This window comes from Capricornis sumatraensis, chromosome 22, assembly GCF_032405125.1.
Source record: "Capricornis sumatraensis isolate serow.1 chromosome 22, serow.2, whole genome shotgun sequence".
NCBI lineage: Eukaryota > Metazoa > Chordata > Mammalia > Artiodactyla > Bovidae > Capricornis > Capricornis sumatraensis.
The window spans coordinates 42,979,563-42,995,578 of NC_091090.1; the positions used below are offsets into that span (position 1 = coordinate 42,979,563).

The 16,016-nt window shown below is 40.4% G+C and overlaps 1 protein-coding gene across 1 annotated transcript in view; it reads left to right on the forward strand.

Annotated features, from left to right (window-relative positions):
• Nucleotides 1–16,016, forward strand: part of KIF13A (kinesin family member 13A) — a 196,178-nt gene that overhangs the window by 83,453 nt on the left and 96,709 nt on the right. Inside the window, exon 4 of the mRNA XM_068961028.1 lies at nucleotides 13,604–13,664. Coding sequence (XP_068817129.1) covers nucleotides 13,604–13,664 — 61 coding nt within the window. The remainder of the gene's footprint in view (nucleotides 1–13,603; nucleotides 13,665–16,016) is intronic.

Below are 16,016 nucleotides of genomic sequence, written 5' to 3' on the forward strand. Positions count from 1 at the left end.
AGAGGCCAAGTGCTGCGTGAACCAGACCAGATCCTAGCATTCTAATGGGGTTGGAGTACAGAACATGTGCATAGTGTAACATAAAAGCAAGAAGAAACTATCTGTCAGACACATAGGATGGAAAGTCCTGTTCTGACTTCTGCAGAACTGACAGCTAAGACCGGGAAAAATATTAAAAACCTATACTTGAACCTGTACATGGCATCTACACAATGACTGTTGAATGAATGAAGAAAAAAAAGAAAGACCTATTGTACCAGAAGGACACTTCACCAGTTTAGTAGAAAGAAGGTTCAAGTTTAGCTAAATTATGTGTTCCCTTCACTGGTGGACAGAACCACTTTGCTAAAGACTAAGCCAGAGAATAGGTGGGGAAACAAAGGAAACAGTGACAGATTTTATTTTGGGGGGCTCCAAAATCACTGCAGATGGTGGCTGCAGCCATGAAATTAAAAGATGCTTGCCCTTTGGGAAAAAAGTTATGACCAACTTAGACATATTAAAAAGCAGAGACATTACTTTGCCAACAAAGGTCTATCTAGTCAAAGCTATGTTTGAGAGTTAGACTATAAAGAAAGCTGAGTGCCAAAGAATTGATGCTTTAGAACTGTGGTGTTGGAGAAGGCTCTTGAGAGTCCCTTGGACAGCAAGGAGATCCCACCAATCTATCCTGAAGGAGATCAATCCTGAATATTCATTGGAAGGACTGATGCGGAAGCTGAAACTCCAATACTTTGGCCACCTGATGCGAAGAACTGACTCATTAGTAAAGACCCCGATGCTGGGAAAGATTGAAGAGAGGAGGAGAAGCGGGTGACAGAGGATGAGATGGTTGGATGGCATCAGCAACTCAATGGGCATAAGTTTGAGTAAACTCCGGGAGTTGGCAATGGACAGGGAGGCCTGGCGTGCTGCAGTCCATGGGGTCGCACAGAGTCGGACAAGACTGAACGACTGAACTGAGCCAGAGGAAACACTCTGTCCTAGTTCCGTTCTCAAGGAGACCCAAATGCCCAGCTGGGTTGTAATCCTGATCCTCTTCTGTGGCCTGTCCCCAGAGGGAAAGTGCCCATTGGACCTTACAAATCTCACCAGCAATTTGGATTTTCTTGTCATTACATTAATTTGTGTCTTCCTGAGTAATATCTGCCTTTTCCTGTAGTCTGTGTTCAGACGATTATTGAAACCATGCCTAATGATGATGGTAAATAATAATCACTTCCCTATTGTATTTTCTGTTTGTATTATGTGTGAGGATTTTGCACGTTTTACTTAAAAATATTCTAAGGTAGAGGTGTGATTAGGAGAAAGGAGGGGCTGTCTCTCGGAATATTTGGTTGAGTTATCACTGTTCCTACCCAACTGCTATACCGGAAAGAAGTCTCACAGTCTTCTTATCTATCTTTGGAACTGTACTCTTAGAATGCTATGCTGTTTTCATTGTTTCTATTAATAGTAGCTGTCTTTAATTCAGCACTTAGAATATGCCAGATCCACTTTAAATCCAAATTAAAATTTAATGCAAACTTGGATGCCTTCAGAGAAATAGGGGCAAAATCAGTGGTTGCCAGGAGGAGTGAGAGGAGAGGAGAGATGAATAAATAGGTTAAGTACAGGATTTTTAGAGCAGTGAAACTGTTCTGTATGCTGCTATAAAGGTAGATATATGCCATTATGTGTTTATCAAAACTCATGGGACTGTATAGCTCAAAAGAGTGAACCTTGATGTATGGCGTTTAGTTGTTAATAATGTATTGATATTGGTTTATTGATTATAATAAATATAGCATAACTAATACAAGTTATTAGTAACGACAGAAACTGCTGAGGGGGTGTTTGCGAAGAGGGGGTATATGGCAACTCTGCACTAGCTGATCAGTTTTTCTGTAAACCTAAAACTGCTTTAAAACTTAAAGTGTTAATTATAAAAAAATAGATGTACTTGATATTCACAGAATAAAATAGAAAAAACTATGTGGAAAGCATTTGACAAAGTTCAACTCTTGTTTATGTTATAAACTTGCAGCAGGTTGTAGCAGGTAGAAACCTCCTCAAGGTGGTAATGGGCATGTATTAAACATATACAGCTGTCATCATATTTAATAGTAAAAGACTGAACACTTTCCATCCAAAGATGCAAAATAGGTGAGGATTTAGCCACTTCTCTTCAGCATTGACTGGACTTCTTAGCCAGTGTAATTAGGCAAGAAAGAGAAAAGAAATTCAGATCAGAATGGAGGAAGCAAAAGCATCTTTATTTGTAGCCAATAAGGTCATGTATTTGATAAACATTAAAGAATCTCTGAATAAGCTTCTAGAACTTACAAGTGGTAGGGTGGCAGGAAAAAGGTCAAAATACAGATTGTACCCTTTAAAATAGCATGAGCAATTAGAAAATAAAAATGAACAGCAACCCAATAATTTACAGTAGCTTCAGAAACATTAGATATTTAGGGATATACTTAGTTGAAAATGAACAATAGCTTTTTATTAGCATCTCAGATATAGTTGACCATAGGATTGCAGGCAAATGTGCCAAGAGATGGAGAAAATATCAACTGTATTCAGAGAATGACATCGCATAGAGTTGGACTGCTGGTCCCTGGAAGGGAATCCTGGGTGACACAGCTAGAAAGAGGTTGAGGAGCTTTGCTGACAGTCCACTGGTTAGGACTCTGAGCTTTCACTGCCAAGGGCATGATTTCAATCCCTGGTCAGGGAATTAAGATCCCATAAGCTGTGTGACATGGCCAAAAAAAAAAAAAAGAGGAGGAGGTTGAAACCAAATCCTGCTGTGGAGGGCCTTGATACCAGGATTGCATCTCGATACATTCCGTGTCTCTGTTTTGAACAAAACAGTGGCCTGATTCAAACTCCCTTTCAGGTTAATCTGAAAGCAGAGCTTAAAATAAATTGGGTTTGGTCAGTGGTTGGGAAAAGGATGGTATTCAATAAAATGAGCCAGGAACGAGGTAAATTCATTACCTCTTTTTCAATACAATGAGAGATAATGAGGGCCTGCATTGGTGCGGTGCCATGAGAGAAGAGGAAGGGAAGAATGATCAAAACATTGCAGAGCTAAAGTGTCCAGGACTTGGATGCTGATAGCACGTGGGAGAAGACAGTGCCGCAAGAGGAGCAGAGATGAGTCTGGAGTTTGAAGCCGAGTAACTGAAAATTCAGCAGGAACTGAAGAAGAAAGACCTGGTTTGGAGCAAGGCAAAGTGAAAGAGCACAGTTTTAGAATGAATTGAATTAGAAATGATGGCAAAGCATCTGAGAGACGCCTAGCAGGTAATTCACAGTTTGTAGTCTGCCCTAGAAAGGTCGGGTACATCCTGATGGGAAGGAGATAGGAGGTAAAGGAAGAGCGATTGATTATGTTGTCAAGGAAGAAAGGATTAAGTAGGATAGAAGACATGAGAAAATAGGGGTGAGCAGGCTCCCATCCTGTTTTCGAGAATGGATGGGGAAGAGTCAGTGAAAACTCAGAAGAGAAACCTGAGACAAAGGCTCTTTATTTTAAACTAACGAGGAGGCATAAAGCAGGTGTCTCTATGTTTGTCTAAAAGCTTATTTTTCTTTTTAAGGGAGGTAGAAGGCAATGGCACCCCACTCCAGTGCTCTTGCCTGGAAAATCCCATGGATTTGTCTCAGGTACCCCAGTGGTGCTGCTGCTCATGGTGACACCGAGGACACTTACACTATTCTCGCCGAATTGTGTTTCTTTTGTTCTTAAAAGTTATTTTTTCTAGTGTTGTATTAGGACAAGGAAAAAATATTCTTCTGGTTGAACTGGAGAGTAAGATTGAACATTTTTTTCAAATGGCACGTGCATGTACAATAGAAAGAGAAATTTCCACAAATGTATCCTTGTATAAATTGTTTTGTACTACTTATTTGGATTTTCTTTTTGGTGTTACATTTTGTAAATTGGTACTCCAAAGTAGAGAAACATTTATTTCGGCATGGGCCTAGTGCATACCATTTAATCCTTTCACCAGTAGCATATCATGCAATGTTCATTAGAGCATGTTCTGCTGCTGCTAAGTCACTTCAGTCATGTCCAACTCTGTGTGACCCCATAGACGGCAGCCCACCAGGCTCCCCCGTCTCGGGATTCTCCAGGCAAGAACACTAGAGTGGGTTGCCATTTCCTTCTCCAGTGCATGAAAGTGAAAAGTGAAAGGGAAGTCGCTCAGTCATGTCCGACTCTTGGCGACCCCATGGACTGCAGCCCATCAGGCTTCTCCATCCATGGGATTTTCCAGGCAAGAGCACTGGAGTGGGGTGCCATTGCCTTCTACTTCCCTTAAAAAGAAAAATAAGCTTTTAGACAAACATAGAGACACCTGCTTTATGCCTCCTCGTTAGTTTAAAATAAAGAGCCTTTGTCTTAGAATTTTCAGAGTTGAGATAGGTGTGTTTTTCCTTATTGTGTGTGTGTGAAGATCTTTGTCTAGATATGTGTTATGCACGCTCTATTGATGGAAACCAGGAGAATGTCCCAGTCATAGGAGCTTCGCCTTTCAAAGCCCAGTTCCAGGTCTCCCTGACGGCCCTCTGAATGTCAGACATGTTCTCGGACACTTCGCTTTTCATGCCTCTGTCATCTCTGGCACAAGTATCTTACTTTCCCAGGGAGCTACACGGAAACACATGCAGAGAAAAACAAATGAATTCTTCCTCCTTTTTCTGTTTTCTTCTTCACCCTTCAGTATTTGTTGAGGACTATCCATGTGCCAAGTGAGCACTTTGGAGCTGGAAGAAATGTCTGAACTGAGCCCATTCAGAGTCTGAGACTAAGGAGATGGAGGCTTACGGAGTGAATTGGCCCAGACCATCCAGTGAAAGAGCTTTGGGCTGCAATTCTAGGCCTTCTGATTGCTGCTACTGTCTTGTAAAGTGGTTTTTCTGGTTTTGGGGTTTTATGGAGTGAAGAAAACAGGAAAGAGTAAGAAGGAAGAGTCTGAAGCAGAAGTAAATATCTGCAAGATCACTTTGTTTACAATCACATTCTTCGTTACACCGTTTGCTCATTTTTAAAGCCATGATCATCATTTTAAGATCTCTATAAGTTAATGTAAGAGTCATTTGAACAATTTGATCTTACTAATTAAACTCACTTTGAAGTGAAAATCTTAGTAGCTCAGTTGTGTCTGACTCTGCGTGACCCTATGGACTATATCCCGCCAGACTCCTCTATCCATGGGATTCTCCAGGCAAGAATACTGGAGTGGGTTGCCATGCTCTTCTCCAAGGGATCTTCCTGTTTTTTATTTACAAGCCCTGTTAGGAACTATGGAATTTAAGGGTGTTTAATCCCTCTTTTTTTACCCCCCTCTTCGAATTACATAAGTTTGTTGGCAAGATCTTGTTTGTATAACAAAATAAAATTGTTACTTTTTGGAGGCAGTATCCTTTCAAGGGTCATATTGCCGTACCAAAAAACCTGACTTTACCAAAAAAGGCTCAGAAATAAGGAGGGAGAAATCACTCTCTACAGCTTATGCCATCTGAAGTGCAGTTTCATTCAGACTCATTTTACAGACTGTGACCACCATCATTTTCATCATTCACTTTGTGCATTTCTGAAAACTGAGTGGTGGCCTGAAATGAGGTGAGTTCTAGACCTGTTCTGTCCAGTACAGCAGCCACTTAGCCACACGTAGCATTTGAACATGTGCTGTGTGGCTGGTCAAAACTGACATTTTTGTGAGTGTAAAAATACACACCAGACATCAAAGACTTGGTATGAGGGAAGAAGTAAATATTTTTAAAAGTGTATTAGGTTAAATTAAAACATTATTTAAATTGTTTTATCTCTTGACTTTTGAGTGTGCCTACAGATGCCAATTTAAAGTACATTTGTAGCTTGGATCATATTTCTGTTTCAGACCAAACATATAGCTGAATATAGCTTCTTTTTAGCATCCATCCTGAGGTTTTTGCTCAGTTTCTCTTACCCTGTTAAATGCAGCCACTCTGCTGTCACCCCTTACATTTCTGCCTTTATATCTGAGCTCATGAGTGTTGCAGCTGTATGAACTGAATGACAGCATAGCCCTACCCCACTGCGTTTTTTCCTAGGAGGCATTTTTACTTTATTCATTCAAATGTCAATTATTAATGACTATAATTGAGAACGTTTGTGGAAAGTACAGTGTGAAGAATTTGTGGGGCTCAAGAGGCGATTTAACTAGTGGTGCCTGCTCTCTGGAACTCACAGTATGGTGAGGAAGATTAAACATGTACAGCGTGGTAAGTGGTGGAAAACAGATCATGCTAAACACCATCATGTCGACATGGCATGAATGCAGGGCTTTAATTCTTTTTGGTCTGGCTCGGTTCTCCAATAGTGTGGTGACACGTGAACACATTTGGCACACCACGTCTCTCATAGGCATTGTACTCTTTCAAACGAACAGAGTTGAAGTAACCACCAACAGGACATGGGCTCGCTGATATTTATAAAACCGGAGAAATGGGATTTGTGGAGAGATCTCAGGTGCAGTTCCAGAGTCGACAGCAGCCAGAACAAGCTGTGAGTAGCAAGCAGCTCAGTCTGCAGATGTGAACAGTGGGTGAATTGTACCCGGAGAGGAGGATGGCAGGATCGTGTGAGCACAGAGAGACACACTTCTTCGTGCAAAGCCCAGCCAGCCCACATAGAGTGGACTTTTTTCCCCCTATGGGAAGCCCTTTTCATTCTGGACTTGGGGGCTAGGAAGTACACAGTGAGGCTTGTGTTGATCCTTTTGATGAGGAACTCGGTGAACTGTAGCAGCTCTCTTCTCATGGCCGTATGAACCTTCTTTGCCTTTTCATTTTTCTTTATTTGGCTCAGCAAATACAGAGCACCTGTCTACTGTGTCTGTGCCTGTAAGGATTAAAGAAATGAATTAGCACAGTACCCTGGCTCAGGAAACCTCCAAGCTTGATGAGAAAGTAACACGCTTAGGATGGTGCCTGCTGCATAATAAACACTCTGTAAATGGAAACTGTGCTGTTCTGTTAACTGGGAGAGAAGCCCGTCCATAGAGACTGTCAAAACGGATGGCAGTAGCTGCCGTAGACTTGAGTTTTACTGTGCGTCATGCGTTGTATTGGTAGACACTTTGCTTAAATGCCCACAGCCCTCATTTAATATAAAATGTGTGCTTATTCCGGTGGACTGTGTATTCGAGAGGTGAAGCTATTGACTGAAAGAGCGCAGAGGAGGGAAGTCGAGGACGCACTGGAGGAGGTGACCTTCAGGCAGGTCTTGAAGAATGGCCAGGGGGTGAAGAGAGCCAAGGCGCTGTCAGAGGGGAGATTTTCTTAGACTTCCACGTTTTCTCTTCTCCTTTTACCCCTGGACTTCCCGCCGTGCTCATCCACCCAGAAGATTTCTTGGTCATTGGTGGAACCTCTCAGAGCTGGAGAGATGCCTGACTTTTGACATAATCTGTTGATGAATAGGGGAACTTGCTCCTGTGTTCTGGGAAAGGAGTGGGAATGCAGTAAACACACAGATCATGTCTGTAGGGTGACATTGGTCTTGTCACTTTCACAGTTGAGTGGGAACAGGCTTTGACCAAGTACTGTTGGGTAATCTACTACCCTACTCACCAGTGTGGCCTGTTTTATTTAAGCAGCTGTCATGTGTGACAACACAGATTTACGAGATCATCTTTAAGTCATTCACTGTGAAGTTGCTTTAAAAAGTAAATTCTCAGAGTATTTTTGTTTGGTGGGATTGTGGGCAGTAAAATCATTAGGAAAACCAAGGTCTTGACCTCTTAGAATTAGTAATGTAGAACAAAGGGACTCTCTTATACATGTTAACACATACAATCTGGCCAGAGAGGTATGAAATTCAGAGTAAGAAGAAATAGTGTCCTTAAGAAAGGTTTCATAAGGGAGTGACATTTGAGAAGATGCTAAAATAATTTAATAAGGAGAAATTAGAAAGGGAGTATGCTTTGATGCATTTTGCAAAAACTTTGATATGTATGTTTGGAGGTGTTTCTTTGCCTAAAATTAAATTATCTTGAGAAAAGTATTGGGTTAATCACTTTCTGCCTGGAGAGGAGTTGAAAAGTACAAAAATTATTTTGGGGAAAAAAACCATGTTTTTGGTTTTCAAGAATTCTTTTGTTTTGTCTTTATAACTAGACCAAAAGCAACTAGAGGACAGAAACACATGCCTAACGTGTCTTTGAGTTCCCTGTAGTACCTCAAACCGAGAGCAGTGGCAATTAGCCATTGGTTGAATGCTTTCTGGATCACCTGTTTTATAATTGGAGAAAGTGTGCAATTAGTGAAAGTGTGCAAGTAGAAAGAGGTATCCAGTTGAAAGAACCTTTACATTTGGTATTTATGGATCAGAAAAATGATTACAGGTCACATTTCTTAGAACCCTGATCCCTCTCTTTCTTCAAGGAATGTAAAAGATGCTTTTTTTCTTTTTTTAAAATGGCAATTTGAATTTTGCTGACATGCCAGTGAAATGAGACTTTTCAATAAGAGTGGAGTTTCTCTGCGGTGCATCCTGCCTCTGTGTCCTAAGGCACGTTTGCCTCAGAGTGTGTATCACCCACCACATCTGCCTTATTGAAAACAGCTTGTGATCACTTTACAGGATGTTCAGTGGTTCACAAAGATGCAAAGTGAACATTTTTAGAAGTGTGCTGAAAGTGGGACCAATGTGTCCATTAAGTTTCAGAGAATTAAATGCTGGTCTGAGTTTTACGAGCTGGAAACTAAGAGGAGGGAGTGGGATTCCAAGCAGGTGAAGCCACATTTCATTGAAAACAGTGAAGACAGTGGTTTTCAGATTTTAAAAACAACTGGGGAGCATCTGTACCTTTGGTTCTTTTTCTAGCTGAAGGCTCTTGGAAAATGTGGGTTGCTTTACCAAAAAAGTTCACAGTGTTGATTGACATTGGTGAAATATGAAAATTATACTTGGTTTATACAGATTTGATTTTTGGGGGAGAGGTCAGTTGTATGCATTAAAAAGTCCCCCATCTCCTATACTCAAGATGCCAGTGACTTCATAATGAATAGGTAGAATAAATATTTAGGAATTCTAGTGAAATTAGTTAGAAGTCTTGAATAAATATATTTCTCTAGTATAATGTGCTGGCTTCAGAAAAAATGATTTATTTCCTTGTTATTTGAAGTGGTTAGTTTCCAAAGAATAACTCTCAGGAAAATAGTTATCTCTTTTGAAATGTCAATGAGTTTTTTTGAACTTTTTATTTTGTCCTGGGGTATAGTCGATTGACAACGTTGTGATAGTTTCAGGTGAACAGTGAAGGGACTCAGGCATACGTGCATATCTCTCCGTCCTCTTCTAAATCCTTCTCCCATCCAGGCTGCCACATAACATTGAGCAGAGTTCCTTGTGCTATATAGTAGGACCTTGTTGGTTATCCTCTTTAAATACAGCAGTGTGTACATGACCATCCCAAACTCCCTAACTATTCCTTCCCATTGGCAACTGGAAATGTCAATGATTTCTATGTGAGAAAATCAAAATTTCTTTAAGACCTAAGAAAACCAAGTCCTCTTTTGTTACAAACCTTTGTGATTAAGTTAAATAATTAATTTTTTTAAGCCAGGAAAAGAAAGATAATTGTTTGTGAACACTAGTTTATTTATAGTACTAACAAGATAGCAGGGGAAATGATCATGCTACCTAAGATAAATTATTTTAAACTTTTACATACTATTTTCATAAGTCATACCAAATAATTATTCTCACAACAAATAATTATACTTGATGTGGTCATACTAGTTTATGCTCATGAACCCTGGAATGATGGTGCCGGAGAGGACTCATCTAGTGACCAAATCTGTATTTGACCTTTAAAGGCAACAAGTTCCCCAAAAACCTGCATCTGAAAGTAATGAAACATCTAAAAATCTGTCTTGCAGTTTGAACTTCTACTTTTTCCTAAAAGTTCCTCATGTCCATTCCGTGTTCTTGTCTGCATTTCAACTTCTTCTCCTGGTATTATGTTTATTTATTGAGAAAATATTATGTACAGTGACTGCTCTGTGTGAGATATGACCCAGACACTAGCATAAGACAAAGCCCCTGGCCCCAACAGGTTTGCCTTTAAGTGGAGCTGAGATGCACACAAGAAGAACTAAGCCGTGAAACAGGACCACATGTGAACTAAAGCTATGGGAGATGTAGAGTGCTATGGAATTTCATAGAAGGGTTGGCGGGGGAATCACTGGCAGCCTTTGTTAAAGAAAAAAATGACAGCAAAAATCTTTCCAGTTGCTTTGAGTTTTTAGGGAAATCCTTCAGATTTCTGGGCTTAACTTTCTTATGATAAATGTTGAGTAGAATCATAACCCATACTCCGTGACTGGCTTGAGGCGTGCCTATTCTAAAATGCTTGTGATCACAGGTTTTGAAATTTGAGACATAATTCAGTCTAGGGAGAGGCCAGTATTTGGCAGGCAATGAACAAGTGTGTCTGCCAGTACTATCAGAGCCCTTTGAGAAAACGTTTTTAACATTTGTCTGAATTTGGGAGTGGGGGCAAGCGCCTAAAATGAAAATTTCAGCTTCCTTTTTATGATCAAAAACAACTTTAGACTCTTAACTAGTTTGTTAGAAATGAAAGTTGGCACAGAATTTGGAATGATTATTATTAAGGGTAGACCCCCAGTTTTGAATGGATTTCATTTTATTTCAAGTGACATTACTGTGAATATAGCTTTCTAATCTTGTATGCAGAATAGCAAACTGTTATCAGGAAGTTTCTGGTAGGTGTGAAAAATTAGCATACAGGAGATAAATTGTGATTTCACTGTATGTAGCAGCTACTAAGAGGAATTCATTGGAGTCTCAAGGGAAACAGTATCTAGAAATTGGAAAGGAGCCTCTGTTGGCCATTTAAAGTCAGGAGAGTTGACTTAAGTCAAAACGAAAGGAAAATACCCTGGAATTGAAAGTTAAGTGTTATAAAGATGCCATCAAAGGGAGGTTGTGGAATCTCCTTTTCTGGAAATGTTTAAAAACAAGACAGATCTTCATCTCTCAGAAGTGTTGAAATTCTGTCCTGCCTTGAGGCAGGAAGATTAACTGGATTATGCCTGTGTGGTCTCTCAAGTCTTTGGAAGAGCCCTAGATTGCAGTAAATATTTCACACTCTGTTGGCTGGAACTGTTGTTTCATAGCTGTTCATTTTAACCTTGGTTATTATGAGACCAGAGTGAATGTTTGTATACATAACAAAATTGAATTTGGATTTGAGGTTGATGATACAAGTTGTGTATGGACCTGAATCCATTTAAAACCACTGAAGTACAGGTGGGGCTGAAACTATTCAGAGTGTAACTTAGTCTTTTGGTGATGTGGAAGGTACCTGCTTTCTTCCAAGGTCTCAGTGCCAGTAATCACTTAATAAATAATTATAAAGCAACTACTGTGGACACTGCATGATACAAATAATTAGGTATAGTTCCTGCTTTCAAGGACCTTTGTCTAACAGTGGAGGTAAAACCTATGCACAGATCATATACATGGTAAGTGAAAAAATAATTGTGATAGGAGTCACAGAAATAGGATTTAACAGTGTTGTGAGAGTTCAGAGAAGAGAAAGCTGATCCTTTTGGGTTTAACCAAAGAATGCTTCCTGGATGAAAAATATATTGGCATGGGCCTTAAGGAGTATGAAGCATTTCAAAGGGTGGGAATGAAGCAAATGACAGGGGTGGAATTGTACCTAGTAACTCCGAGGTTCGGACAAGTTCAGCTGAAGCATATGGCTGTTGGGAGACTTAGGCTGGAAAGTTCCCTTAGGGCCAGTTTCTAGGGCCAGGTCAAAGTGTTTGTTTCTGATTGCCCAGTGTTTACAATTCCTTGGAAATGATTAAATGTTCAAGAGTCTCTGTCCACAGGAGGATTGAATTTTACTATTGGAGTTGCATGGGGGAGCGGGGAAGGCTGGGACAAGGAGCCAAGCTGCTGAGTCACCTGAGTCAGTTACCTTGAGGAATAGGAGGGTGATGCTGAGAAACATTAGCTTCAGGGCACGTTAATGGCTGTTACTCAAGAAAGGGTTGCTGGGCTTCCCAGGTGGCTCAGTGGTAAAGAATCTGCCTGCCAAGCAGGAGACACAGGGTCCATCCTTAGGTCAGAAAGATCCCCTGGAGAAGGAAATGGCAACCCACTCCAGTATTCTTGCCTGGGAAATCCCATGGACAGAGGAGCCTGGCAGGCTATAGGCCATGGGGTCGCAAAGAGTTGGACATGACTTGGCGACTAAACAACAAGAAAGGGTCTCCTCATCAAAAGAAATTGGAGAAATAAAGTTACACAATCAAATGAGTTTATGTATGGATACCAAGGGGGAAAGGGGAGATGGGAAGAATTGGGAGATTGGGATTGATGTTTAATATATATATACTGTCGATACTATCTGAAAAATAGATAACTAATGAGAACATACTGTACATAACAGGAAATTCTACCTAATGTGCTGTGGTGACCTGAATGGGAAGGACAGTCCAGAAGGGAGGGGATATATGTCCCCATATATATCCCCATATATGTATGGCTGATTCATTTTGCTGTACAGTAGAAACACAACATGGTAAAGCAACTATACTCTGATACAAATGAATTTTTAAAAAAATGGGTTTATTTGCTGAAGACTTTTCAGCACCTTTAATATTGAGAATTGCATAGAAAATCTTAAACAGGGAAAATATGTACCATTTCCAACATGGTGTAATCTTTATTTCATGGACTATCTCAGGAAACTGCTGTCCCTTGGTGCGTACTTTGGGGAGCATTGCCCTGTGCATGTGGTAAAGATGGCTGGAACATGAGTGATGGTCATACGCATGGAAAACAGCGGTTAGAGGTGTGTCTTTATGGAGCAGGGAAGCTTGGAGTGCTGCAGTCCACAGGGTCGCAAAGAGTTGGACACGACTGAGCAACTGAACTGAACTGATAGAGCTGCATCAACCATTCCTAGTACATAGTAGGCATTCAGTAACTATACAAAAAGCTAAAGCATGCAAGAGTGAATTGATATATTAACAATACTTGGCCCAGGATTGGGAGTCTAAGATTTCTGGAAATGTGGAAAGTTTTGACAAACCTTTAGCTATGCTAGAAATGATAGGGTCATGGAAAGTTAGGTAGGACTGATTTCAGTGAAAGTTGATCACTTTAGTATTTCTTGTGACGCCATGGAAGGTCCACCATAGAAGGTCTACCTGGTCCACCATTTCAGCATCTGCTGAAACTGCAGACTTGGGAGAGAAGCCATCGTCTTTTCTCACTAAATGTATCATTTAAAATACTTTGGCTAAGAGGTCTGTTTGTTTGAATATGGAGTAAGTAGCAATTTTCTTATACAGTTTACTCTAATACAAGAAAATAACCTTGTATTTCTTGTAATACAAGAAAATAGCCAGTTTAGTCTGAAAGAAACTTCAGGGTTAATAAAGCATCAGACTTCTGGTTTTTGTTTGTTCTTTTAAATCAGACAGAAGCAGGCATCCTCATCAGTGATTTTTTTTTCAGTCTGATTTACTCGTGGAAGTTAATAAGTTTTTAAGTTTAATATTCTGTTCTTTCATCCAGGTATTTGCATTTGATTATTGCTTTTGGTCCATGGATGAATCTAACACTACAAAATATGCTGGTAAGTTGATTGTCTCTCTCTGCTTGATGTTGAGCCTCTGGCCTCTTCTTCCGTTACGTCAGTTTTCTTTAATTATTCCAGGTTCCTGTTTTTTCCATAAAATTTGCACTCATTCTTTCCAGTTCTAGCATGTGGGCTTTGAAGCCAGTAAGATTTGGTTTCAGAATCTGGTTCAGCCATGTACTTGCTGAGAAACTGAAGACAGGTTCCCCCTCCCTGCCCCCAAGCTCTTTAAGCTTCAGGTTCTTCACCTGTAAAGGGGATATGAAGTATCTTTAGAGGTGTTTCAAGGATTAGAGATAACAGGGAAACACCTCGAGCTGTATTGTGGTTATCACACGAAAAGGAGGTTGAATGTGTCCTGTCTTCCCTCATCTCGGACTTGTAGAGGATGCTCTGCTCATTTAAACAAGCAAAGCACAGATGCTGTTGGTTTTCAGGACCCTCTCACGTCCTGAGTGTTCTAGAGTAGTCAGTGGTGATGTGAGCTGAAGCTCTTCTTTCTTCAGGGAAACATGGCCTCCTGGCCCCACATTTTGCTACTGTTCCTTCCTTTTGAGGCATTTTATCCCTATTTCGTTAAATACAAATGACTGCTATTAATAATTTTATTATTTGTGATCACAGGTGAACCTTTACCTTTCCTAAGAGTTAAAATAAGCTCAAGCGGGAAGCACTTGTTTTACTGGAGGAGGTCTTCATTCCTCTCCTTCTGACTGTGACCGCTTTTCTTAAATACATCGTCTTAGTGAGCATTTTCTCCTTACTTCTACTTATGAAAATCTCAGCTGGGACTTACTTCCCTGGTGGTCCAGTGGCTAAGACTCCAAGCTCCCAATGCAGGGGGCCCAGGTTCCATCCCTGGTCAGGAAGCTGGATCCCGCATGCTGTAACTAAGAGTCCACATGACTAACTAAGACCTGGTGCAGCTAAATAAATACACACAAACATAAATAAATATTCAAAAAAAGGAATCTCAGTTGACTGATTTTTCCATTTACTGAACGAAAGGGCAAGAGGATGATGGAGAGGCTGTAGATCTTAAAAGATTAGAAGGCAAAGGAAGTCATCTGCTTGTAGGAAATTTTGTTTCTTGATAACCTTTTCCTTGCGACATAAAGAAAATTTGCTGAGAAATTATTTGATATATAGCTTTTTCAAAAGTTAATCTTGAAGTTGGAAAATTCCTTCCGGGGCTCACATTGGGTAAATAAGCCTTCTTTCCAAACATCATTTCTGCAACTTCAGCAGTGTATGTTATTAATGTGAATAAATAATTTTTTAATGTTGGCTGTAATTAATTTGTCTTTTTATTAGTCCTTTGAGATGCTAGATAATATATTCTACAGAGTCTGCCTTGACTGTTAGCGCTGTGTGTATTTTCATTCTGGGTGTGTGCTTTTGGATTTAAATAAAACACTTCATACTGTGACAGAAGCAAATGAGGACAAATGCTATGGCTATACAAAGCACAGTCTCTCATTCTGTTCAATTGATGTTATTCCGGATGTAGTCCGATATAGCTCCCTGGATTAAAACTCTTACGAAATTCTCAAATACTTTAGAGGACTCCTCATCACTTATAGATAAAATCTATACTCCTTGGATGACATTTAAGGTCCTTTATTATTAATATATAACCCCATCTACCTTCCCTACCCGCTGCTTCCTGTCTCCCTACCATCCATTCTGTGCTCCAGCCCTGTGTGATTGTTCTTCTTATTTAACCCAGGAAGCCAGGAAGATTCAGAATAGTTCCTTAAATATTCATTAAACCCCTACTGTGTGTGCAGCCAAGGAAGCCCTTGAGAAATTAAAACCTAAGTTGGAAAGCAAAAGAATGCAAACAAACAAAATCTCCAGGCATTTGGAGATAATATTTAAGCTCAAAATATTACAGGTTTTAAGTACTATAGAAAACCCAAGGAGAGGCAAAATCTGAAAAGACTGAAGTGGCCTGGGAAGAAATCATAGAGGAAGTGGGACTGTAACTGGACATAAAAGTTTAGCATAGATTTAACCAAAGGGCAGTATGGAAGGCAGGCTTCCCAGGTGACTCAGTAGTAAAGAATCCACCTGCCGATGCAGGAGATGTGAGTTCGATCCCTGGGTGGGTGGGGAAGATCCCCTGGAGGAGGAAATGGCCACCCACTCCAGTATTCTTGCCTGGAGAATTCCATGGACAGAGGAGGCTGGCAGGGTACAGTCCATGGGGTTGCAAAGAGTCGGGCAGGAGTGAGCACACGCACAGTATGGAGGGCATCCAGACGAGAAGAAGCGTATGGTGTCAAGGAAAGCCTGTGGACTCTGAAGTCCGTTCTGGTTTAAGTCTCAGGACGCTTGCTTTGATTC